The sequence below is a fragment of the Cryptomeria japonica genome, chromosome 8 (genome assembly GCF_030272615.1).
Source record: "Cryptomeria japonica chromosome 8, Sugi_1.0, whole genome shotgun sequence".
Classification (NCBI taxonomy): domain Eukaryota; kingdom Viridiplantae; phylum Streptophyta; class Pinopsida; order Cupressales; family Cupressaceae; genus Cryptomeria; species Cryptomeria japonica.
In genome coordinates this window covers 139,881,016-139,907,842 of record NC_081412.1, presented here as the reverse complement: position 1 = coordinate 139,907,842, position 26,827 = coordinate 139,881,016, and the positions used below count along the sequence as shown (strand labels likewise).

The 26,827-nt window shown below is 37.1% G+C and overlaps 1 protein-coding gene across 2 annotated transcripts in view; it reads right to left on the bottom strand.

Moving 5' to 3' along the window:
• The window catches only part of LOC131032298 (F-box/WD-40 repeat-containing protein At3g52030), a 209,683-nt gene that overhangs the window by 53,320 nt on the left and 129,536 nt on the right, over window positions 1–26,827 (bottom strand). For both annotated transcript variants that reach the window (XM_057963231.2, XM_057963232.2), the window contains 2 exons: window positions 26,325–26,467; window positions 5,290–5,374 (listed from right to left, as the gene is read on the bottom strand). In XM_057963231.2, the coding sequence (XP_057819214.1) occupies window positions 5,290–5,374; window positions 26,325–26,467 (228 nt within the window). The remainder of the gene's footprint in view (window positions 1–5,289; window positions 5,375–26,324; window positions 26,468–26,827) is intronic.

Genomic DNA, 26,827 nt, shown 5'->3' with positions numbered 1-26,827 from the left:
GGAAAATTCCATGAATCCATGGCATAGTGAAAATTGCGCCCAAAGATGCAGTTGGGCACCAAACTGAGGGAGGCAAGGACAAATGGAAAATTCCATGAATCCATGGCATAAGCAAAATTCCGCCCAAGTATGCAGTTGGGCGCCAAAATGGGTCAGACAAGGACAGACGGAAAAATCCATGAATCCTTGCCTAAGTGTGATTTGCGCCAGGACATGAGGAAGGGCGCCAAAATGGGATTCCCATGGATAGAAGGAAAATTCCATGAATCCTTGGCCAGATGAAAAATCAGCCCAAATGTGGACTAAGGCGCCAAAATGGACATTCCATGGAAGGCGTGGACAATGAAAAAAAATTCCAAGGCACAGTGAATTCGACACCCAAGTTAATAAGTTGAAATTTTTGCCTAAGGCATAGAATCCAAGGGGCCAAGGAGGAATAGAAAATAAAATTCCCCTAGGGCAAATTTTTGAATTTGCTATTTTTAGACACCGAATCTCGTCGGAATGAGGAAATTGTTATAGATTCGAAATAGTGGCAGAATTCTCCATCCAATGAAATTGGCTCCTAAATTTTAGGAGGATCCCTGAAAAATAGGGATGTTGAAAAGAAGACATGGACAATTCACAAAACAATGAATTCCTTCCTCAGGAGGAATTCCCGCCCCAACCTTGTGGAGGGCGCCAGAATGAAGAGTGCATGGAGAAACAGGCAAATTGCAAGAATCCTTGACCAAGGCATTTTAGCACCCAAGTGAGAGAAGGAGCGCCAGATAGAGGGATGCAAGGAATCCATGGAATTGAAAGAATTCCCCACCAAGTGTAAAACGCCGCCTAGGAACACAGGAGTGCACTAAAATGATCTTCTCATGCACAGTGCACAAAGAGATGAATTCCTTCATCGAGGAAGAATTGCACCCAAGAAGAAGAAATTCCAGGAAAGGTGACAAATTGACCAAGTGTTTGAAATTTCTTCCTTTGGGACATAATTCTTGGAAATCATGAAAATTGGCTAAGGTATGAAGAATTTCCTTCCTCAGAGTAAGGAACAAATTTCTTTCCAAAGGAGAATTCCTCCACAACAAGAAATCACATCCAAGGAGGAATTGAAGATAAAATTTCTAAGGCAAGGAAGGAATCAGGGATGAACTAAACAAGAAATTTCCCCCAGGAAAAGTTTTTAAAAATCCATTCTCGGGCATCAAATCACATCCAAATTTCAAAACGTTTTACAGATTTGGATTCGTAGGAGAATTCTCTCCTGGACTGTGGAACCCTAATTTGGAAATTTTCCTAAAAAATAGGAAATGTGCAAAACTGATGAAAAAACCTTCTCTGAGCAAGGAAAGTTGAAGAGACTTCAAGAAAACTCTTCCTGAATCGAATTTTCCCCTCTCCAACAATTCCAAATGTGCAGGAGCGGATATACGACGGCGGGGTCCACTTGCATGGCAAGGATCTATTGAACACGTGGCAGTAGAGTGGCGCATTCATTACCAGAATATTTGACCAAATGGCGACCCAGTCATTGCATGTTGAATTTATGGCAGATTCCTTTTGCATGCAGCCGCCGCATGTGGAAATGATCGATCATTTATGACATAGTGGGGTGATTTTTGCATGGATGAATATTCAACGCATGTTGGACGAATTTGAAGGAGGTGGTGCATTGAATGCGCAATGGATGCTATTTTGGGTATTTTGAATTAATTGTATATGGGCATGATGGGTTATTAATTGGAGATTCCCGCCTTGTTGCATCATGTGTGGAGAATCTTTTGGGCAAACCCTAATTAGGGTTTTGCATGTAATCATGGCCTGAGGCCTATATAAAGGGGTGACCCCCCTCATTTGTAAAAGGGGAGGGAGCTTTGTATGAAATTGTTGCAATAAGTTTTTTGAGAAAATAATAGTGAAACATTGGTCTCTGATGGTGTCCACTTGAATTATTTTTTCAAAGCTTGCATGGTTTCACCTTCCTCGCTTAGAGTAGAAGTAGTATAATGCTTTGATTTCAATGGAAAATGTAATGGTGTTTGATGAATTTCCCTGGTTCATACTTTTTGCATCTTGCTGATTGTAAGTTGCAGTGTAAAGTTAGTCTGAGCCCCCTAAATTCGTGCTAAGTTCGATTGTGGATAGTCGTTTGGATTCCGCCATTTTGGGTATTCAAATGTACTTTCTCGATTTGAAAATCCTCTAGCATCCCCAGAAGATTGCACCGGTTCTTGCGGAGTTGTAGTTGATCTTGGCGAAGCAGAGCTTGGTTTATTTGGAATTTGTCCACCAAAGCACTGTTCATTGTTATCACTACTCTTAGGAGTAGATTTAGATCCTTCTGAACCCTTTCCCTTTTACTTTCAGTTCATTTTAGTCCGTTCGAAGCAACAGCATCGCAAATTGCCATATCCGATGATGGAGTTCCAGCCACAACAAAGAAGTGAAAGAATGATGCAAATGTAAGGCCCCTTGGATTACCAACAATCACATCAGCCAACTGAGTCATGTCCGTAGCATAAAGGAACCCTGGAGTCGATTGTCTGATCTTCCTACAATCTTAGCAGGCAATCGCACTTTGATCAAGAGAGACTGAAGTGACAGTTAGGCAACTTTATTCTGTGTTCGACGCTGTCATAAAAAACACGTCAACAGGACCTTGATTGGGTTGACCAAGCAAATAGAGAGGCTGAGGATGTAGCCATGGCAGAGAAGGAGCTAGAGCACAAGCGGACACAAGCACAGCTGATGTTGATGAGGGTGGCATGGAGTCACAGGTAGAGACTATGATTGTTGAATCATCCAGGATCTACCTTAGACGCCTTCATAGGAGGGATGCAGGCTCCTTTGAGTCATAGACTTGTAGTTGTTGTTTTGATATTTGTGTGGAACATTTGATGTCATGGATTTCATATTCCATGATTTCTGTATACATTTGACAATATTTATATATCTGACTTTCCTATTTCCTTCAGCTACAAGTTGTGTTTACAATTATGTGATAGATGTATACTTGTATATGTGATCATATTAGCTTCTATTTGATGATGTTATTGTGTCTTTAAGATTTATTTAATAAAGAGTGCATGAAACAAGTTTTAAATCCTTCAAAATCTCTAAATTTCTTGGGGTTTTCACTTTGTTGAGTCCTGCCGAGTCTGCGCCAAGTTTTTTTTGCTGAGTCCCAAGTCCTGAGTCGAGTCACCCTTGCCGATTCCACGTTGAGTCTGAGTCCTGTTTCTATGGTGACTTTAGATAGTGAAATATTAATAGCATAATTATTAATATTAATATTGATGGATAAAATATACAAATATGTCCATGATGATTGATATTTAGAAAGAATATTCATTATTATAATAAATTAAAATATGTACCATCCACCTACTAAAATCTCCACCTGCCATTCACTGGTAGCTCCATGTACCACCATCTACTACCGCACCTACCAAAATTTCTATCTACCACTTGACTCTCAATCCTAAAATAAGGCCTTGTAAGCTCATTTTGGACAGTGGTAGCTTGAGTGAGAAATCATCTCATAGGATCTTAGAAGTCAGAAAAATGCCTAAAGTCTTGCTGAGTCAAGAAGACAATAGCTCTTATCCTATGCTTTAAGTGATCTAGATAATCAGAAAACTGTTTTAAAATTTGTTGAAGACCATATCAGCTTGAATAAATAATTCTGATTCATATTTGTAATTTCTGTAATACTTTGTGAAAACAATAAGATTATCAGAATATTATCTTTATCTCATTGTTCCACGGCCATTGGGGACAGGGACACGGGGATGGGGGGACTCGGGCCTGTGGGGAGGGGGGGGGAAGGGAACACATTTCTGTAGAACACCGTTTATCTGTTGTCCTGTTATTCTAGTATCAGAGCTTCTCTGTTGAAGCATTCGGTTGATATTTTGTCAAAATAGTATCAGATATAATAAACTGCTAGACAGGGCTCTCTCCTCTCATCTTCAAAATTTATAGTATTAGCATTTGAAAATATAGCCTCAATCCTTCTGAAAAAAATGTGAATGACTTGCCCAATGCACAGTGACAATTTCAACTAACAGTGTGGATAAAACACCCATAACAGCATGACTTCCCGCTGTGTAATTTTTGGAGTGAATCCCTTATCTAAAAACAAATAAAATTATGTACAATATTTAGTATTTACAGAAGAATTCGGGGTTCTTAAAATATTACATAAAAATAAATGTCATGTAATAAATTGGGCTTTTGCATTGGGCTAATCTGGTAAAGCCAAAGCAGCATTTAAGTTCCTCGTGTACAAAAAATTTAAGCTTTTCTAAAAGTACAACTAATGACTGATTAAGTAAAACACAGTTTCAAGCACTAAATTCTTGCTCACGAACAATGACTGATGAAGTAAAATACAGTTTTATGAACTTTTCCAGATTAATGGGGGAGAACATACAGATTAAGAAGCAAATACATCTCATAAGTTATAACCAATAAAAATGGTACAAAGCTTGAATTGTTTGTTTTTTGCCCACAATTTGCAAACCCTTTAACTTGAGGCTGCACCAAATGGCTAAAACTTCAGCAACAAATTTTATATTTAGCATAATAAGATTTTCCATTCACAAAGGTTCATAGACACAATTGCATAATGAAAGTGTTTATTTCATAATAAATTCATCATTCATGCACATGAGATTTCACAAATAAAGGAGCTTTTAATCAAATTTGGCTATTGCAGGAATTTACAATGAATAATCCCTCTTTATTACAATGTGTGTACCACTTATGAATTATGTTTTACCAAAAAAAACTTCTATAACCTTTCATGACTTTTCAAAATCAATAATAGATTTGTTTTCCTAGTTTTAGCCTATTTATTCTCACTTATGCTTTTACTATTTTTGATGGAGATCATTGCATGACATTTTTCCAAATTTTTCATTAAAATACAAATTATTGCACGACGTCAGTCCATAAATAGAACATCTTTCCACATTTTTACAATTTATTAATTCTAGAAAGAATTTCAATCAAATAAATGTAATTCTGTGCAAAGAAAAACATAACCTGAAGTGCACCACTTTTATGATACCAAATACATAATTAGACCTCCCTAGGAAACCTGACCAACTTGATGTGACAATTTGACACCTAGGACACTTGATAGTGTATAAAGATACAGTGAAGAATCTTAATAGTCAAATGTCAGAGATAAATTGCTAAAAATGCTACAACACAAAAAGATAAAACAATAAATGTCTAGACAATTTGAGACAAGAAGGCCTAGATCATTAAATTTCTGAAGTTCGTTACCTAAGGTCCCAACAATAAGCATGGCCAGATGTTGTTCCTGAAAAAACTTCAAATGATCCTTGTTTTACCCAAAGGCAGCTAATACCTGATCAGATTCAATAGGGAGGTTAATCACTTTGCTTTAAAATAAATCCACATAAGGCATGATCTATTTTTCCCTCTTTAAGACAACATAAAAGAAGCTATAACATATAAAGGCACATGCCACAAAACCCCAGTAAAGAACTGATAAGATAACATACATCTACGCATGATAATGGCCATGTAGGCTGCTAAGCACATTTCATAAAGAGAAGATGTGATGTTTTATTTTCTTAATATTCATACATGCTAAGTTCAAACTTCAATGATTAATTGTGTTCTTGGCTAACATAGTTAATATCTTTGCTTTTCCTAATACCGTAAATTAAAAATTTAAACTTGCATAACTTCTATCATTTAAACAAAAGACATGACATTACACTTCTATCATGAACAGGCTTGCCTTATATAGACAGACATTTTCTTCTGATTTTGATTTCAATCAGTTTGAAGAGTGATTCAGAAGAGAAGGCGTTTATAAATAATATACTTCAATATGTAAGAGGGAGTAAGTGCATCCAACGAACAGTCAATAAAGTCTATAATGAATTCCAAATTATTGGGTGAATCCTATTTGTATTCAATGCGTTGCAGAATATGACAATGTCAATCAGAGCTAAGAATTGTAAATCCCTGCTCCATTGTCTCTGATGATAAAGCCCAAAGAATTGCTAAATAAATCAAATATGAGCATAATTCTTAGGCACTAAGACTAAAAGTGATTGCCAAACGACCAGCTGACCATCATGTTCACGACTGCACATCACAAGTCTACAACCTTAAGCAAACGTAGAAGCAGAACAATCCAATAGAATGCAAGTGTCAGCAACATGCAAGTTGACAATAAAGGCAAGGCAAAGGAAGTTCATAGCATCCTTAAGAGTTTTGAACATGATCTTTTTTTACCTGTCTCTCTATGTTGTCTATCTGTTTGATTCCTGCCTATCTGTTTATTTGTTTCAGTCTTCTGATTGTCTATCTATGAGGTAACAAAGTATTATGTATTCATGCAACAAATGAATGGGCAAAGACATTATTATCAGGATAATGCATTGCATTCTAAAATCAGCCATTTCCAACAGCATGGAATTGAAAAGAGTCTTCAGTGAATCCTTTAATAGTTTGTCAAGCTAAGTGTGTCCAGTTTGAACATATATAATATATGACATATATATATATATATATATACGGATGTACCCGTACCCGTACCCAAGAAAAAGAAAATTTGCCGAATCCAGGAATTCATACCCGAATCTGTATCCGTACCCAAATCGGTAACTTAGCTATCATTGGGTTTTTCCTCTTATTGACACCTTGTGCAGCTTATCATTGCTGCCCCTCAAATCCATTAGGGTCTTGTTGTGACCATTTCACACATCGCCCCATCGCAAATGGGGACCCCCTCTTTTTGGTTGTTTTTCGCTCGCTTTTGCTTTCGTTTTTAGGGTTTTGTTAGTTAGTTGGTTGTCTGGATTTAGGGCCAAGCCTTAGGGTTTTAAATTCTGCCTTTTCAAGCCAAAATCCAGTCGTTTTTGAGAGCTTTTGAGCTTCCTTTTCTAGGATGCAAATTTTGAATGCAATGATTTCGCCAAAATGGTCTAATTTTCAATTGGAATGTTCATGCATAGCTTAAATTTGTCTAAGTGTTGACCGTCAATGTGAATTTTTGTCCGATTGAATATTTTGACCAAATTTTGACTTTTTTGAATTTTGATCCTGGGCATTGGGATTGGTTTGTTTTCGCCTCGTGAAGTGTTAAAATGTGAAAAATCATGTTACTTTGGCCTGTAGGAGCAAAATCGCTCCTGTCCCTCGGTGAAGGACGGGAGCTCATTTTCAAATATCTCATCGTCCCTGCAGTGTCCAGACAAATTTCGAGTTGGAAGTGATGGAGAACGGCGAGATCTTTCCATTGAATATAAATTGAAGATTTTCATGAGCACAGAAATGCCTCCAGGAGGAAAAGCGCTCCTGTCCCTCAGTGAAGGACCGGAGCTACAATTCAAATTTCGCCTTGTCCTTGCAAGATTTTGAAAACTTAATGATTTAAGGACATCCAAAAGAAGATGCTTTGCCAAATGAATATAATTTGAGATGCAAAAACGAAGGAAAATGACCTATATTGACTAAATCGCTCCTGTCCCTCTCCAAGGGACCAGGGCGAGGTACCTTGTAGCTCTCGTCCCTCTCCTAGGGACCAGAGCGATTTCCTTCATTATGCAAAATCCAGACAAAGGTCAAGGCAAGTTTACGTTCAAAAACAAGGGAAAACATGAGATAAGCGCATTGAATATAAATTGAAGATTTTTGGGACGTCCATAACAGTGTTAAATGCCTAGTTCGCTCCTGTCCCCCAGGAAGGGACCAGAGCGATTTTTGATATAATTGCTTTTCTTGCAAGGTTACAGACAATGTCAAGGCATGAAGGAATAGAGTGAAGAAGGACGAGTCCGTTGAATATAAACTTGGAACCTAGCAAAGTGAGATAGTGGCCACAAAGGGAGGATCGCTCCTGTCCCTCTCTAAGGGACCAGGGCGATACAATGATGATGATACTTCCTACGCAAGTTCAAGGTCGTTCCTCCAAAGTTCAAGGTCGACACAAGTCAAGGCAAGGTGGCGAGGGACGTTTCAAGACATTTTTAATCAAACACAAGCATCGAGGTCGTCACGTTGGAAGGGTTTGCGCTCTAAGACCCCAGATCGCTCCTGTCCCTCAGGAAGGGACCAGAGCGATATTTCCATTAAGGCATCGATTTTAAAAGACAAGCAAGTGTTAAGCTACCAAGAGGATCGAAAGAACGTCATTACACGCATTGAAGATAATTGCAAGTTGATAAAAACAAGAACAAGCTCGCAATGATGAATTTCGCTCCTGTCCCTCAGGAAGGGACCAGAGCGATATTGAGTGTATTGATCAATTCATGCAGAATCACGTTGAGTCAAAGTTTTTTTAGGGTCACACGAGGTTCAAGACATCTTTTTAAGGTGATATTCAAGGGTTTTTAACGTCCAAATGTTATTAATCAAGCTAAGGAGTCTACATCGCTCCTGTCCTTTGGACAAGGACCAAGGCGATGCTATTAAAAACACTCACGTTCCTTCAAGATCAAAGCGAAGCGAGGTTAAACGAGGTAAAGGACGTTATTTCGAAGGCAATAAACAATGAACCAAGGTTAAACGTTACCAACTTGAGCTCAAAATGGAGAAAAAAACATGGATCGCTCCTGTCCCTCTCCAAGGGACAAGGGCGATGATCCTTATAGCATCAAAGGTACCTTGCAAAAGCAAGTGGGACGTGCGCGGAATGGACTAGCAATGATGTTATTCGCCTAGCAATGGAAGTTCGAAGATCAAAGATGCAAGATGAACGTGGAAACATGGAGATCGCTCCTGTCCCTCTCCAAGGGACAAGGGCGATGATACATCTAAAGACACTCATGCGCACATGCAAGGCAATCTAATTCGAAGAACCCAACCAGATGATCGATTTGGAACGTGGAAATGAAGGAGTTGAACGTTGAAAACGCAAGAATCATGACAAGAATGGGGAATCGCTCCTGTCCCTCTCCAAGGGACCAGGGCGATGAGGTACGTCCACTTCATTTTCAAATTTTTGGCGCCAAATTAAACAATTCAAAATTTCCTTAAATGCTAAATCGATTTAAAATTTGAAAATCTTATTTATTTAGCATTTAATATGACGTTATATTTTATTAATTATTTTTTGCCTTTATTAAAAAAATCGAAATTTTCATTTAAAAAGCGCAAGGCATTAATAATTAATTATTTAATTAATATAAAAATCGATTTGAGCGCTCAATTAGGCAAGTCGGCCTTGTTATTTTATTGCAAATCATTTAAAAAATGGTTTTATTTTTATCAAGTCGGCCTAAGGGGTGAAGGATGAGCGCGCTATATATAAGGGGTGAGAGATTTCATTTTTCACATAATCATTTTTTGCCTTCATGCGAATTGAGGAAAGCAAAGGTGGTGCGAAGTGTGCTTGAAGGGTGGAGTGCGAATTGCGTCGAAGACCAAAGGTGGTGCGAATTTGAAGACCACACCAAAGGCAAACTTGGGGATCCATCTAAGACCACGTCGAAGGTGCGAAACTTGGAGATTTGTTTAGGCGAACTTGGGGATCCATCTAAGACCACGTCGAAGGTGCGAAACTTGGAGATTTGTTTAGGCGAACTTGGGGATCCATCTAAGACCACGTCGAAGGTGCGAAACTTGGAGATTTGTTTATGCGAACTTGAAGGTCCATTTGAGACCACGTCAAAGGCGATAATTGAAGATCACGTTCTCTTCAGAGGTGGCGAAGTCAATTTTGAGGAGACCATATTGAAGATTACTTTATACCTCAATTTTGCCTAGGCGAATTTTGTTTTTGCATTCTAGAGTTAGCTCTCTATCGAGGTATGGCGATTTAATTATTATTGCTTTATTCATTCATCATCATATTTCAAATTTTGTTGAATTTTGAATTTTGAATCTCTTGGCTCAATCGTTGTATTTTAGGAAATGATAACTCTAGAGACTTATCATGAGGTTTCCTAAAAAATTTGTCTCTCTTATTTACGCTTTTTATTGCAAAATCTATTTCTTATAATGAAATGTTGTGTAGGTATGGCGACCCCGAAGGCGGGAGCATACACCAGCCGCTCGGCTCTCATGAAAGAAGATCAGAAGACCGAAGAAGTGGAGACCAAGATCGTGTCTAAGTGGAGCAACATTGGAGATACAAACCTGGGGAACTTTAGCACGAAGAAGTTCCGAGAGGTCCCTTACATCGGCAAGCCATCACCTGTCGCCCGGAGAATAATAGAGAGTGGCATCATTAAGGCGGCCGGTTTTCCTCCAGCTATTCAGTGCCACGAGTTGATGATCGAGTGTGCCCGTCACTACAATCCACAGTCCAGGACAATTGTGTCCAACGAGGGAAACACTTTGGCGTACCTTTCAGAGGAAGCCATAAGTGAAGCCTTCCATCTTCCAGAGCACAGGGACATGATATACAAGAGCATTGAAGGAGCCAGATCAGTGTACGATGATGATCCAGATGCTTGCCTAAGCATAATCAACAAGAACTGGCTACTCAAGAGTCGTCCCCGTCTGAGCAAAGTACCTAACACACCACACAGGATTGATTTCCAAGAGGAGTACAGAGATTTGATTACCATGCTCAACAGAGTTACAGGAGCACCTCATGCCTTCTATTTTGAGAAGTGGATGTTTTACTTCATCCAGGTGATTGTTCAAGGAAAGGGTACAATACATTGGGCTAGGATAATTAGCCATTGCTTAGACGTACAGTTGAGAAGACTCAGGGCTACTAAGTCCTTCCACATGAGTTCATACGTCATCTATGCCTTAATCAGGAGCGTTGAGTACGCAGGACTACCCCACAGAGGAGTGATTGGAAGAGGACCCGGCGAGGTCAGAGCTTGTGAATCCTATACCTACTTGCATCATCCACCAGGGAAGAACTACAAGTTAGTCAATGATACTTTCACGATGAACATCACAAGGACGTTGCAAGGAGGGATTCACAATAGATTATCTCAGGATGCCCAGGAGTTCATCAAGAGGTACGGTGCTTGGTTCATTCAGTTTCCCAAGTTCACTTACATTAGAGTGCATGGATGTCCTTTACCTCCATACATGTTGCCGAGGTACCCGACAGACAGAATTGTGTTACTTGAAGTAACAAGGCAGTTGGCAGCATATGTGAAGGCATTCAGACACAGACATCAGAATGGAGTTCAGGTACCTATTATTTTGGGTAATTCAGTTGAGGTATGTCCCAATGTCTCAGCCATGGATGACGTAGAGAAGGAGTTAGCCTTGTATCCTTTTTCATTTTTTGCTTGGAGGAATAGTTTTGATCCACATGGACATTTAGAGGAGACGGTCGGTAGAAGATTTAGACATGAGTACCAAATTGAAGATTTTATGATGAATCTCCTAGATGATCTCGAAGTGAAACGAAAGATACATTCTAGATTGCCTTTGGATTTCATCAGGAAATGTAAGATTTACAGAGTGGCCGACCAAGCTCAGGACAACGGCAGGCACATCCAATCTTCATATGATAGAGAAAGCAAAACAATAAGTTTGAATTGGAATGAGCCCGAGGCCGTGGATTTAGATGATTTGATGGCACCAGTCTTGTCTTGTACTCGCAGATGGGTAGACGTTCAGCATCAGAAGTTAAGAGAACAGGGCATAGCTATGTCTTTTACTTTGGAAGAGAAACCAGCCGAAGGTAGAGCCAGTGTTAGTGAAGGCAATCCTAATCCTAGGAATTCAGGTGAAGGTAACCTTCGATGTGCCAGTGAGGGCAATCTCCATTCGAGAGGTTCGAAGAGAAAGGAAAGATCAGAAAAGAAAGAGTCTTCCAAGAAAAAGCAAGGTGCCAACAAAGATCAAACACCAGGTACTTCTTCCAGACCAGAGGATAGAACAGTTCGAGTGGAAGAGTCCATGGAGTCGATGGTACAGAATGACAGACAGGAGGAAGGACAGGCACAGCATGTTTCATCCGATGGATCTCTCCAAGACTATGATTTAGAAGAGGATAACGAAGTAACATCTCCTCCCAGACAAGAAGAAATAGTACATAAAGAAATTCAAGTTCAAGAGACAAGATCGAATATCCCAGATTGGTTGAAGGAAAGATTAACCAAGGTGATCGTAATTGAGGACGAGGACAGTGCAATTGATTTAGAGAGCCTTGTTGGACGTTCACATATGACAACAGAGAAGAAGAAGGCTACAAAGATGTCCAAGATGATTCGAGATGAGACTGGATCTAGAAAACTGCAGATAGCTACACCAGCAGCAGACAAATATGAGGGTGAAATCCTAGCAGAAGACTATCGTATACAGACTATTGAGTTAGGACCATCCACAGCAGAGCAGACTTTAGATGATGCCACCGACACATTTGAGGCATTGAAGGACAAGCTTAGAGAAGAAGTGGAAAAGAATAGAAAGCTTGAGAAAGAGGTCGATGCATGGAGGACATATTTCAGTCATATCAATGAACCTTTGGGACGTCAGGATCCAGTTAGATCACCAGTGCAGGCATTGCCCCTTCAATCGATCAATGAGGCAGAAAGATTCAAGAACCTGGTCCAACGTACATGTAGTTGGATGGATAGATCTCATACAATGGCCATAGAGTTTGTTACAAGGATGTCGAAGATCACCCATCAGGCTATCCAAGTTCTTGAGATAATCCACAGATTGATGGCAACAGTAGCTGCATTTGCCCATACCAAGGACGTTGTCATCCCTGTCTTGAAAGTTATAAGACACACATCCAGAAGAATTTTAGCGCAGGAGAGGATCTTAGAAGGTGATTCTCACAGTTTGTTTCAGTGGTCAACCTTACTCCATATAAAGAGTGTTCTCTTCGAGGACATCAGTGTTAGATGTGGTCAAGTCGAGGAGGTGATCAATCCGATCCAGGACAGAGTATTTGAGGTACTTCGTACCATTCTTGGCAGAAGGATCGAGGTCGAGACAGATGTGGATTTACAAGAATTTGAGGATAGAATCAAGATCATCTTTCGCAAGGACGCAGATGTTACAGATGAGCAGTATGATCAGATGTATGCCACCATGCTCCTGATTGATAGAACAAAGGAACTTGAACCTACTTGGGACACGGCTCTTCTAGATGCATTCGATCAGGTTATCCACTTAGAAGAGAGTATCAAGAATCTTCCCGAGATTCCAAACACAGAAATCGAAGGAATCGTGACAAAATTCATTGCATATGCTAAGAAAGAGAATTGGAAAGGGAATAAGGTTCTAGATGAAAGGTTGTTACAGATGACATGACATCCTATTTCTCATTGGTTGATACCTCCTAGATTTTTGTGCCAAATTTAATATTTGGCTATGTATTTAATGTTGTTCAGTAAAAAGGAGGTCATTTGTAACAAACCCTAATTAGGGTTTAGGTGTCATGATCTTGTCCATTGATTTATTTTCAATCTGGACCTTTCATTGTAACTGGGGATGCTATTTATACCCCCATTTTTCATTTCATTTGGTAATAGTGAATAGTGTAAGAGATAATAGTTGATAGAAGAGAGATTAGAGTTAGAAGCAATTCTTATTTTGTAGCAAGATTGAGTCTTGAAGAGAGAAATTCAAGCAATTGTTGTATATGATGACTTGGAAATCAATAAAATATTGAAGTTATGGTGTTTTGTTGCAAATTTCTTAAGTTATCTTCATGGTTGTTGGATGTACTTGAATCACGCTCAATCAAAGTAGTTTGTTAATTTGAAAGACTAAGTGTGAGATTTGATATTTGGTAGGATTCGCAATCCAAACCACTAGCTTCTTGCTGATTGTAGGAACGCCTTGCGTGGTCGACTGGAAAACACTTTGAGTCCTTAACCTTCAAGCATTTTCGTATCTAGGATATGTACCTTCATAGTAGTGTCCTTGGTCTTTGATGCATTGAACACCATTATTACCTTAGAAGATCGCACTAATTTCAATTGAGTTGTTATCTTATGGCAAAATTGAAGTTGGTTGAGTCTTGCCAAATCTCATTCATGCTAAGTCGTTCATAGGGTTAGGCTAGATTAGACTTCCTTAAACCCTATCCTTTTGCTATTTTTGAAAGTTCCTTTTTAGATTAGTAAAATCTTCGAGCCTTTGGAATCCGTAAGACGCCTTGGAGGAAACAGCAAATCACATCATACCACTAAAAAAGCTTGTCCAAACGTGGAGACCCCACTAAAAGAACCTTGGAGTCCATCTAACTGATCCTTTTTGCAGATCTTCAGCAGTTAGAGACTATTTTCTCAAGAGAGGATAAGATGCCTGTCGGTATTTTATTCTGTGTATGATTGTGTATGAAATACACGTCAACAGGTCTCCACTCCCAAAACCCCACTAGTTATTGAGTATGAATTATGAAATTTCAAATATTAAGTGTTTAAAAATCATATTGTAGAACACAGATTTACAATTGAGAGGGGAGGGGTGAATCAGTAGTAAATAAAACTTGAATCTTTATTCAATTTAATCTTTTGAAAAACTTATTAAAAGCTTTTAAACTGAATTATGAAATAAAAGCACCAAACTGAAATCTGAAAAAATACACCACACAATGAGACCAATGCACAAGAGGATATGTGGAAACCCAGTATGGGAAAACCACGGTGAATAATGCTGCTAGGATCTACCATCCTAATCCAGCCTCACAAATAAACTGTTTACAACACTTTAACGGCACCAACCACAAAGCTTACAAAAGATTAACTTATTTCTTACTTCAAAATTAAAGTATCACAAGTTACAAATTTTGATCTATAACAAATTATCCTTCAGTTTTATAATTTATGATTCCAACTTTTCACAACTGATATCCTGCAAACATACTGTCAACAAAGTCTGAAAACCAAAACTGTTGATATGAAATCCTGGTCACATTCTGAACTAATTCATTAGTCTGTAAAATAAACTGACAATCCGATTGCTATTATTCAATTCATTAATCTATAAAACAAACTGAAAAAATGAATGCTATTATTCAGAAATCTGTTCACAACTTAGAAAAGTTCAATAAACTGTGATTGCAGACTTTGAAACACAATAGAAGTAACCTCATCACAACAGTTTGTCTACGGATCTGCATCAACATTCTCTTCAATATACTCATCACAGGCTTAATTACCTCAACTCTGTAATAGCTCTTATTCAACTCTCTTTTATTAGAATGCTTATGATACTCAATCAATATATCCCTCTCAACATGCGAAGGACAAAAATATCATCCAATAATATCTTAATGTCTTACGTGTTTGAGTTCTCTTCAACATTCTTCAAATGTCCTTCATTCTTTTTAAAAGGAAACTTCTATCGGTTGTTCAGTTGCAAGTTAGTTTGAACTACCCATAACCGATAACCACTCCTTACTAATAGTTATCGACTAACAAGAAAAATACATTTATTGGCTAATGTAACCTTCGCTTCAACTGACCAAAACTGAACCTTCAGATTTATGTCTTCATATAAGTCAATCATACAATAAGGGATTTCGAATCTGGAAACGCCAAGAGAATGCAAACAAATGATTCTGAACAGGTCATCAATACTTAGTCTTGTCATTTATCTTAACGTGTATTCTGATTAGACATAGGTAATCCGAAACAGAAAAGAATAGACATCTACATATATTTTGAGAGAAGCGATATATGCTTTCATCACTGTGACTGAAACAACATAAACAGAAACTTGCTTGATATAATTCGCTCGGTGTAGTTGCCAGACCATTTGTCACCACACATACATATATCGGCTATGTTGATATTCATTATGCATTAATCTGATGCATTCATTTGTTACATGTTATAACTGTTACTGAATTCATAAAATCTTTTTAACATCTACATATTTTGTTGTGACATCAATGACAAATAAGTCCAACACATATGACGCGTAATGTTTGAATTATGACAAATTGATAGTCAGTTTAGTTTTTTATGTTCTCTAAATGCATTAATTTCTTTTGTTTTTTGTAAAACTATGGGTTTTTTTTTGCTGAGTACTAGCTGAACTTTTTGCCAAGTCTGTGCCAAGTCCTGAGTCTGAGTCCTTAAACTATGATCCAAATTATGCTACATAAATCTACATGCAAGGGAAAAATTATCATTACAAGGCTTGCAATGTTGTTACATTTATTAGATTTGCATTACATTCCTATCAACGAATGTCATAAGAGGAGACCTTAACAAGATGTTGTAGATCCCCCTTAAAGTACACAAATAATCATATAGACACTGAATATCAGACACCCATTACAATATTCTGACCTACAACTGCTTCAAAAACCACTAACCTCCTAAAACTAGACATTCAATGCTTGAAACTCTAAAATCCACTTGACATTCACAAATGTGCACTAGAAACAATAATGACCAACCATTAGAAATGAAGGGTAAACAAGTATATAAAGCTAATGCAAAACTTGCTTAGATATCCGTTTGAAAACTAAAGGGAACCAAAGCAGTCAGGGCAATAAATGCATTCCTGTTCAAAATTTTGAATCTCGTGGATGACAATGAATCCTACCCAAAACAAGCAATCTAGATCACACAACGACGCTTAGTAGATGAAGGTTTACCAATTACATTCACGGCACCAACAGGTAAGTGAAGTGTACAAAAAGGTTAACAACGTGTTCAAATCATTTGGCATTCTTTTTTGATGGGTCACGACCCAATGAACATGGTAGAAAACCATCCATCTGGCCATTTCTTTACCTTCATAATTCTAAGCCTGGAAAAAACCTCACCAGACATCCGCAAGATTTGTGAACCCATGAACCTTGTGATAAATGGAACATGGCCTTTCTTTGTCTTTTCTCTTCTTCTTTCCTATTTGTCACAAGTTCGCACTTTTTGCAAGTATACAACCATTTGGCACTTTTCACAAGTTCACGAATCTATAAAAAATGTGACATGAACACTTCAAAAAATATTGAGGAGGCAAAGTGTCAAGAGTTGGGGTTTCAAAGGTCGAGGGAATGAAGGGAATGAGGAAAGGGATGGCCAAATGGGAAGTCGAAAGTCCAGTAGGGACCAACGAAAAGACAATGGGAGGGAAGGCATGACCAAACTAGGGACTCTAAAAAGATGCATTCAATGGATCATTGGTTTCAGGGTTCAAGGATGACAAGGGAGGGTAATCGAGTAGAGACAAGGATGCAACTCTGACAAGGAAACTTAGTACAAAGGTTTGAGAAGCAAGGGTCAAGAAGTCGAAGGGATCAAGGATCAAGGGAAAGGCATATTGGGTACCCAAGTGAGGAAAACTCCAACAAACCTACACAAGAAAGAACTAAAGACAAAAGGTTGGGTTTTCAAGGATCGAGGGTAACAAGGAAATGGTACACAAGGAAGGGAAACTCTGACTGTTCGAAACACTTCAGAAAAACACTAAACATGTAGAATTTGCATCGACCAAAGTAATCACCAACATATGGAGGAGCTAAAAAGCATATCACAAGTCACAATTGAGCAAAATAGACAAGGACTTTTAGTTTTACATTTTTCTAATGAGGTCCCAACATGATCATTAAATTGAATTTGGTGACTACATAAATTCACTCTTCTGGGCACTTCCACTATTTGTCACTACAAATTGATGAAAATGCAATATCTTCCCATAGATCTTAAATTAAGACATCACAATTCCTTGCAAGTTGCTTAAAATTCAACAACTCAATCAAGGTTCATTTATAGATGAGGATTTAACTTTGCCGAATATGGCATCATACCAAAGCCAAGACATAAAACCTTCCACCTCTCTTATCCAACAATAGTATTGTTGCCATGTGCACTTAAATTTAAATTACATATTTTTATTGTGTACTTTTTACTAAGTGAATGGTACTTGCAATCTAGATTCACGACATTTCAAATTGTAAATTATCCAATTCAACTCATAAAATTACGCAATTGAAAGTTGAAAAAATTCTCATGTGTGCACTTTGGTGCTACATGGTACATTGTTATGCAATTTGCAAACATATTGATATTATCAATAGAAATTATCATTGCATTTACTAACAAATGTACTATTTTTATTTTGATTTCTATGAGCTATATCTATTATGAGATGCGGAATAAAAAACAAAACAAAAAAAAAACTTTGTATATTTCCATAGTTTTCTTTCCTCAGTAAGTATTACCCTTATTCTTCAGCCATGTAACATTTATAAATCTAGCTATTATGGCACAAATGCTCCAAGAGGGAACAATTATTCCAAGTTATCCAGCAATATGATAGTTCAGCCTATATGATTAAGTATAGGTTCTTTTGATATATGTCACCCCATAGGGAACTTTATGCTCCACGTATGCAAGTTGAGAAAACCAATAATAACAAAATAGGGAGTTATAAAAATAACCATATTTGACTATTATTGTTAGAGAGGAAGGCTCTAAGAATCAAAGCGAAATCCAGTTATTTTAATGTTAAGATGAAGTAATAGACTATTCTTCTATAGGAGGTTTGATAATGATAAAAACACTATGCCTATGAATAGGGTCGTGGGAGGACTATCACGATAGATTGCATAGTAACAGTGACTTACAATGCATCAATACAGATAATTGTATCGCCTACCAAGCTACCCTCGTGTTTTTGTCCCTTCCCATTTAAAAGGAAAGAAGTTTCAAAGTCATATCATACATATTGTTTTCAAGTAGCCTACCCTCCAACCCTTTCTCCCAAAAAAGAAATTATATTAATCTCTGTAATGTCCCTACTAGTTAGAGATCACTGTCCTGCAAAACAGATTGTTAGAATACAACAGATATATATATATATATACTTGCCATCTAACTTTAAACTACTTAATCAATATAATCACAGTTCTCATCTAATAAAAAGGATACAAATGCCATACGACGATGTCCTTAGGCGGCCACGAAGCTCGCCTTCTTGGAACCCATCGTGGTTCCAAGCCCTCCAGGAAGTCGAAGGTGAATTCGACTTCTGTCTTGAATGCAATTTCTTACATCCAAGCCCTCCAAAAAATCGAAGGTTAATTCAATTCCTATCTTGAATGTAATTTCTTACATCCAAGCCCTCCAGGAAATTGAAGGTTAGTTCGATTCCTGTCTTGGGTGTAACCTCTTACACCCAAGCCATCCAAGGAAGACCCTATGTCCATTCCTTGCCTTGGGTGATGCATCTCATCATCCAAGTCCTCAGAAGAGATCGACCAGATCCGTCTCTTCTTAGTTGAACTTAGTCAACCAACCCATATATATGCATATAGATATTCAGTATATATACTGCCCTAGGGATTATCATAATCCCTCCCTTAGACTAAGTGAGTTTCCTCCCTATAGCCTCCAACATATAATCACATTTATAATACATTTTTGCATTTGATTACTATTTTCAATTCCATAATCCACATTTACATATTCCTGATTTAACATGTATTCCCTAACATATATTCATAAAAATGTTCATTAACCAATATTCACATTTCTTTATTACGTATATTCCTAACTGTTCATTAATATGTATTCATTAACATATATTTTCACATATCCATTAACATATGTTTACACATATTCCTAAAAACCATTCATTAATATATGTATAAAAATATTCATTAACATATATTAAGTATACATTAATTATATTTATTAACATATATATTAAATTATTCATTCATTAATATATATATTAAAATATTAATTACTTATATTTATTAACATATACATTAAATAAACATTAATTATTTATTAAAATATATAATAAAATGTTCATGCAACTTACCTGTAGTTTGCTGTTGTAGCTTCTGACCTTCTTCCTTAAACGCAGCAGCCTTTCTATCCTCCATGCCTTCCCTTTTTTCCCTGTTTGATCTGTGGTAGTATGGGCTTTATACCCGTGGAGAGGGATAGGTGTGACCCTAAACGGGGCCCCTTCCGTGGGAAGGGGTGTGACGGGTTGCAGCCTAGGCTGCGGCTTCCGTCCCACCACTTCCCACGGGGGGGGGGGGGGGGGTCCACGTGACCTTCCCTTAATTACATATATCTACGTGCTTTAATATATTTAAATATTTCATTGCCCATTTAATATATTAAATGTATCTACGTAATTTTCCCAATTTAAAATATAATAATTTTTTCTATGTAAATAATAATATTATTTAATGTTTTAATTCCCTCATTTTGCTAATTGTTTTTACATTATTTTATTTCCATAATATATCATTGCCTATTTAATATATCTACATAATTTTCCCAATTAAAATGTAATAATTTATTCTATGTAAATAATATATTAATATTATTTAATGTTTTAATTCCATAATATATTGATGTATTACAATTGTCTTATATCGTTTTAATTTCCTAATATATTAATATATTACATTATTTTAATAATGGTCTTTTAATTTATTACATCATTATAAGGCTTACATCGGGCAGTGAGGTGGGGTTATCACAATCTCCACAAATGACCAAGAATAGGTCAAAGATGTTGGAATGTACAGCTGTTACAATAGCAGAGAACTAGGGTAAATACAATTAAAGCAAGAAAAACAAAGAAATAGACATGTGGGAATTAACCTAAAAAACATCTCTCAAAACAAGACGTATAAATAGATGTGTGAGGGGAGGAGTTGCAAAAGTAGTGGAAGCAAATGAGGACCGCACCAACACAGAACCAAAATCATCAAGTGTCTATATTCTGGAAAACATCGAAGAAGCAAGCAACATTGCAGATTCTAAGAATTCTCATCGGGAAAAGAGTAGAGCTAAGGGAGTTCAGCTAGACAATCCTAAACGAGCAGTAGAGTCCACATTGATCCTCCCCTAACACCCAAGGCGAAAGAACTGCTGGTGGTAGTAAAGAAACTAGTAATGTGAGCTTGCCCCTAAGAATTGTGTTGTGGACGAGGGGTGTTAATGGGTCCCCAAAATCAAGAAGAAATAGAGCCATGACCATTAGACTGAGCTGGATACTTGAGGAGCCTTGGCCATGGTAGACTACAAGAAAGAGCAATGCCTCAATGATATGTCTCCATCTGTAATGGATCAGCAGTATCCAAAAAGCATTTGATGTGTCAAACATTTGCGACAAGCTGAAAGAAGAAAGTAATCAGTCTCTTAGATCTTGGGCCTCCACAAAGAGATCATGCCTAAAAGTAATGACCTCACAAAAAAAAAGCACCAAGCATCTCTCATCAACGTAAGGAAAGAGAATGGATAAAGAATCATGAAAATCTTTATATAAACTATGATACCACTAACAAGTTTCATTGTACATGGAACACCAAAAAAACAAAACCTCTTAGTGAGAACAAAAGAAGTAAAATCATTAAATTTTCAAAATGTGATTATCAGTCTCAACCTGGCACTAATGAGAGTACATTTGCAACTGGCCAAGGGGGTCCTCAAACCATGAGAACAATGATGCTAAAGATAGTTGGGTTGAACAATTGATCTATCCTCAACCTATGTGAAGTGCTTAGTGTAGAAAGTTACTTTGGGGTTGAGAGAATTTAGAGGGGAGGTCCAACTAGCCTATATGTATTGAAAGGTAAATGTCCTCTTTGATGGCTTGAACATGAGCAAGAATATCAAGAAGAAAATACAATTGCAGGAAGCATTTCTCAAGAAATAAATTATATCAGTGGAAGGACTTATAGATAGAGACAAAAACCTTGACGCAGTTGATGCAATTTGAATCACAAAAGAAGATTGATTGTACTCGACAAACCCATCTGCCTAGAGTCCTAGACATCTCCAATGTTACACTCCAGAATGCATTTTTAAAATGCAAGAGGCGGTATCAAGGCATGTTGGTATGCAAACAAAGAATAGGAAGTACATTTATGATTTTAAACACACTAATGATCAAAGCAAATCAAAGGGATCAAAAGTACGAGAAATTATAATAGCACGTAGAAGAGTTAAAAAGAACTTCAAACCTTGAAAAAGGAACAAACACAAAATCAATTGCCCTACCTAAAGTGGGTTAACTTGAAACAGGTACACTAAACACAAGCCAGGAGATACGAGATAAACAGAAATAACCATGTGATTAGAAATGGAGTAATGAGAAGTACTTCTTGTTATAAAACGCAATTATATGACAAAGTCAGATTTTATATTTCCTCACAACAAGATTAAAAGGAACAGATCCAAGACCCTAAGAAACGATCACTAAATAGGTCAAAATATATAGAAAACTGTTTGGAGCCTTCTCAATGAAGATCCCAAAAAAGTATGGAATCATTTTTGTGGGTCCTTTGCATTGGAAAGGAGCTCTTGTACAAAATACCTAGAGACGTTTCTTTTAATGTAGACTTAGCAAAATATATAATGTCCAAATTAAGAAGGTTTTAGTAAAAAATGCATTGCTGCAAATCAGCTCAAAAGCATAGATGCTAATATATATATATATATATATATATAGAGAGAGAGAGAGAGAGAGAGAGTTATCCATTGAAGGAGAATAATCTGCCAAAAAGGACAGGTATGTCAGATGCATTGATTTTTAGAAATAGTTTTGTCCTAGATATAGACAGCATTAACTTACCTCGGTTCTTGTGGTGTAGAGAAACAAGAAAGAACTTGTGACGATTCTCTTTATGTAGCCATAGGCCTTACTATGGTTCTCTTAGAACGATATGAGATCTACTAGAGCAAGTCCTCATTGCCAATATGATGGATTTATTTTGAGAAAGCAGATCTGAATGTAGGCCTCCCTAAAGATGCTAACCTGAGTTCGTGATGAACACTTCATCAAATAAACCCTCATAATTAGGTGGTTGAAACATCAATAATATTATGAGGGGATTTTTGAATGGAGTCAGATGAAAAAGATGAGGAAAAAGTGGAAGAAAATATTCCAGTAATTGATAAGTAGGAGGTATTTTCCACAGCAAGTCCAATTACGATACTGTTATCAGGATTCAACCGTGTAATTTTTGAGTCAAACTCATTAACCCATGTTTCATGAGTAGTGGTTCACGAGAACCCATCTCTAATGCGAATGAATGGTCCACTTAGCAATCATTGCATCTAGGTGATGCTCACAGAGGTTAAGCATTGAGCCTTCTTGGAAAGTCACCCATCCCAGTACTACTCCAACTGTTAACCACAGAGTTTCCTCCAAGGTTAATCCCACATAGCTTGCAACCCCATTTGCAAACCTTCAACAAGTGTTGTTCCTTATGAACCATTGATTATAAAGCCCCTTTAGCTCATCAATTGATAAGTAGGAGGTATTTTCCACAGCAAGTCAAATTATGATATTGTTATCAGGATTAAATTGTGTAGTTTTTGAGTCAAACTCATTGACCGATGTTTCATGAGTAGTGGTTCACAAGAACCCATCTCTCATAAGAATGAATGGTCCATTTAGCACTCATTGCATTGGGCCTTCCCAAGAGGTCACCCATCCCAGTACTACTCCAACTCAAGCATCCTAAACCATGGAGTTTCCTCTTAGATTAAACCCACTTAGATTGCAACCCTATTTGCAAAACCTTCAGCAAGTGTTGTCCTTATCAACCACTACTCATGAAACAGGGGTCAATGGGTTTGACTCAAAAACTACAAAATTGAATCCTGATAACAATATCATAATACAGGTAATTGTTTCAGCTGTAGTAGAATTCATTCAATAGTTTTGACCACAGTCAAACTCCTTCAATGGTTTTAACTTTTGACCACGTGTGAACTTTCCATGATCGTGTCAAATAACAGTAAAGGATTTTGGCAGTAATTGAATACATCCCTTACAAGACAAAACAGAATAACTTAAAATTCGTCAGAGGAGTTATATTGCTTCTTTTTCAGGCTCTTTGCATGGGAGACATTCAGTTGCCTCTAAGTCAACTCACGTACCAACCCTTTGGCATGAACACACCCATAGTTGTATCATGTATGTGCTAGCCATTCATAGGATCTTCTTGCAAGAATGGAGATTAGGAAAGCTCAAAAGTAAATCAATTTGAGAATCGTTGATTGTGTTCCAATTCTATTCCTAGATGATGTGGCAACCAAAGGTTGCAATCCATTGCCATGAATTATAAAGATAATTTGGCTATGTTAAACAGATTTCATTTGGTGCAAGTGTTAGGATCCTAGATTTGTGTTCTTAAAGGCCCTCATGAAAGAAGCAAGCTTGTACAAAATTGATTGATAGCGGATTCTTGATGAAGCTTTCTTCCAACTTGATAGTGGGTTTCTCTAGGGTTAAAAACTTGTGATGATCCTCTTTTCCAGGAATGTCCTTTCTATTACTTGTTTATTTTATTTCTTTGCTGGGGATTCTTGCTGCATGTAAGAGTGATTAGCTATATGAAGCAATCTCTGAGCATAGTTCTTGTTCCTTGCAACATATGCTTGTTGGAATTAACCTCAAATAATCATACTCTTGGTGGTACTATGGTTTGATGGATATATTAAACATCCACATGTACATAGCATCATGTTTGGGAGCGTAAATTAATAGATGCAATGGATGTAGGCATGAGTGTGAGCATCCTAACTCTTGTATAAGGATTCTTTGGTGTTAGAAATCAGCCACAGTCATTGTGTTTATATCATAGTTTGAAGTCTTAAAATTTATTCAAATAAGCACAGAATTTGTAAACAAGAAAGTTCTAAAAACAAATCGATGTTGATGAATCTTACAATTGAATATCCATGAAATTTGCCAATCAGTTCATCAACCTCTGGATGGCTGGGGCAAGAAATTGCTGGTTTGGGAGGAAGATAAGGTTTGGTGTGAGAGTGGAAAAGGCATGGGCAAAAAGGTGCTAGAGTGAATGACTATGTTAACAGATATTGTAAATTAGTTTCAGCTCTATGAATATCCAAGATACTTGACAAAAAAATACCATTTATAAATTTGCAAATGCATCCAATTATTAGGGTTTTGGTTTTCCTATTAGATTGACATCCCAAAAGCATTCAGCAATTTATTACATACAAAACCAGCAAGTTAGAGAGCACAAATACAAGATATAAACAATTACAGCCAGAAGAGCCCCTACATCAAAATACAGAGAAGTAGTTTTATCTGTTGATAGCCTTAAATCATATTTTAGGTCTGTGGTCTCTATTATATACCCAAAAATCATGCAAATACCAATTTTGTAGTATAAAGGGTAGAAAAGCCCTAGAGAAAGCCCCAGTTGAAATTTACCCAATTCTAAAGCAATGATCCCCAAAATCTAGGTCCTAACAGCTATCATGGATCAATGAATAGCTGAGAACCTCGGTACAATCAGGGACCAGAAATTAGTGTGAAAATAGGTCACAGTCACAGAATGAGAGTAGAGTATCCATGGTAATCAGTACGAATATGATCACAATATTATAAATACCCAAAAGCTAAGAATAACATTCAACAACAAATTCTACCCAATTGACTTGTTCTTTATTAGAGAAAAAAGGAAAAGATACCCACATATTGGTTGACAGAGGATACACATGAGTCATACTTTCTTATTAAAAATGTACAAAAAATTATTAAATAAGAAGTGGACGCGCACAACTCATGCAGAGACATATAATGAATGAGATTTAATGTGATCAAAACAGAAAAGTAAAATGTTCTTCTAAGATTTAAGGTGATATGCTAAAACAATGTCATTCACTCGCAGAAATGACTGGGGAATAAATTCTATGAGACAAAGGTTAATACAAACTACTCTCCTGTTAACTATGAAATTAACACAAGAACGCCAGCAGTAAAATATAAACAGAAAGAGGGAAAACATAAACTGTAAGAACGCCAGTAGTAAAATTAAAGCATCTATTTAATCCAATACAAGTCTTAGTTACAACCACGTGAATAATTAGAGCATTATTGACTCCTACAATTACAAGTTACAGCTACACAAACCTTCTTGTACCAAGCAATTAGCATTTCAAGAGATTTCCAAAATACTGGACGTACCCAAGTTCAATAAGAGATACCTTGTAACCTTGATTAATCTTTAGCCCCATAATGAAACCTAGACCTCAAGTTAAACATAGGGTAAAAATGAAATCAGGTTAAGAATTGCAATGGGAGAATTCACCATAGGAAAGTATGATTTCAAAGCTCTGCAGGAGTATATGATGAATTTGAATACTCCTACTATTGATAAACATCAAAGGGTATTGAAAGCACTATCAATTTCGAACTTGAAATAAAAGTGAAGACACAGCAAGTGATATATAAACCATGTGATGTTTGTCAACTTAAGTTACATCAGTGCATAAATGCTAAGTAGAAATAAATAACAAAATAGCATTTCCAAGAAGATGATTGGCTAATCGATCTAGTTATTATTGTCCATCAGTGATATTAAATAAGAGGAAAAAAGGTCATAGTTAAACCAAGAAATAGTCTGGTCAACTCCCAGCTAATAGCATAATATATACCTGTTGGTGCAGTGGGCTGTCTAAGAGAAGCCACTTTTTGCCCAGAGACCACATCAGCAACAGATAGACTTCCAAGAGAAGAACCACTGATCAGAAACCGTTCATCAGCAATGGATAGGCAAGTCACTGCACCGCTATGCTCCCTGGATCAGACACACACTAGTTAAGTGACAAATATTACACCACGCTGCATTTAACAAGGGCCCATGACCTCACTTAGATTTAGAAAGCAAAGAAAAAATTGTTGCCCGTATTGTTTCTTTCAATTATTGCAATTTGATCTCAGTATCGGGCAGGTTGCTGTTTACAGAGATGACCATCCAAAGAAGACAATAATTTATGAACTGGAAATCTCTCTGATATCAATTTACGTTAAGTTCAAGATAGATGACAAGTGGCATTGCGAGCTGTATTTCCAAAATTATGTTGGAAGCACATACTATCATGAAATTAAAAATTAAGAGAAAAATTTAGAGAACAGTTGTCACATGTGTGATCATAAT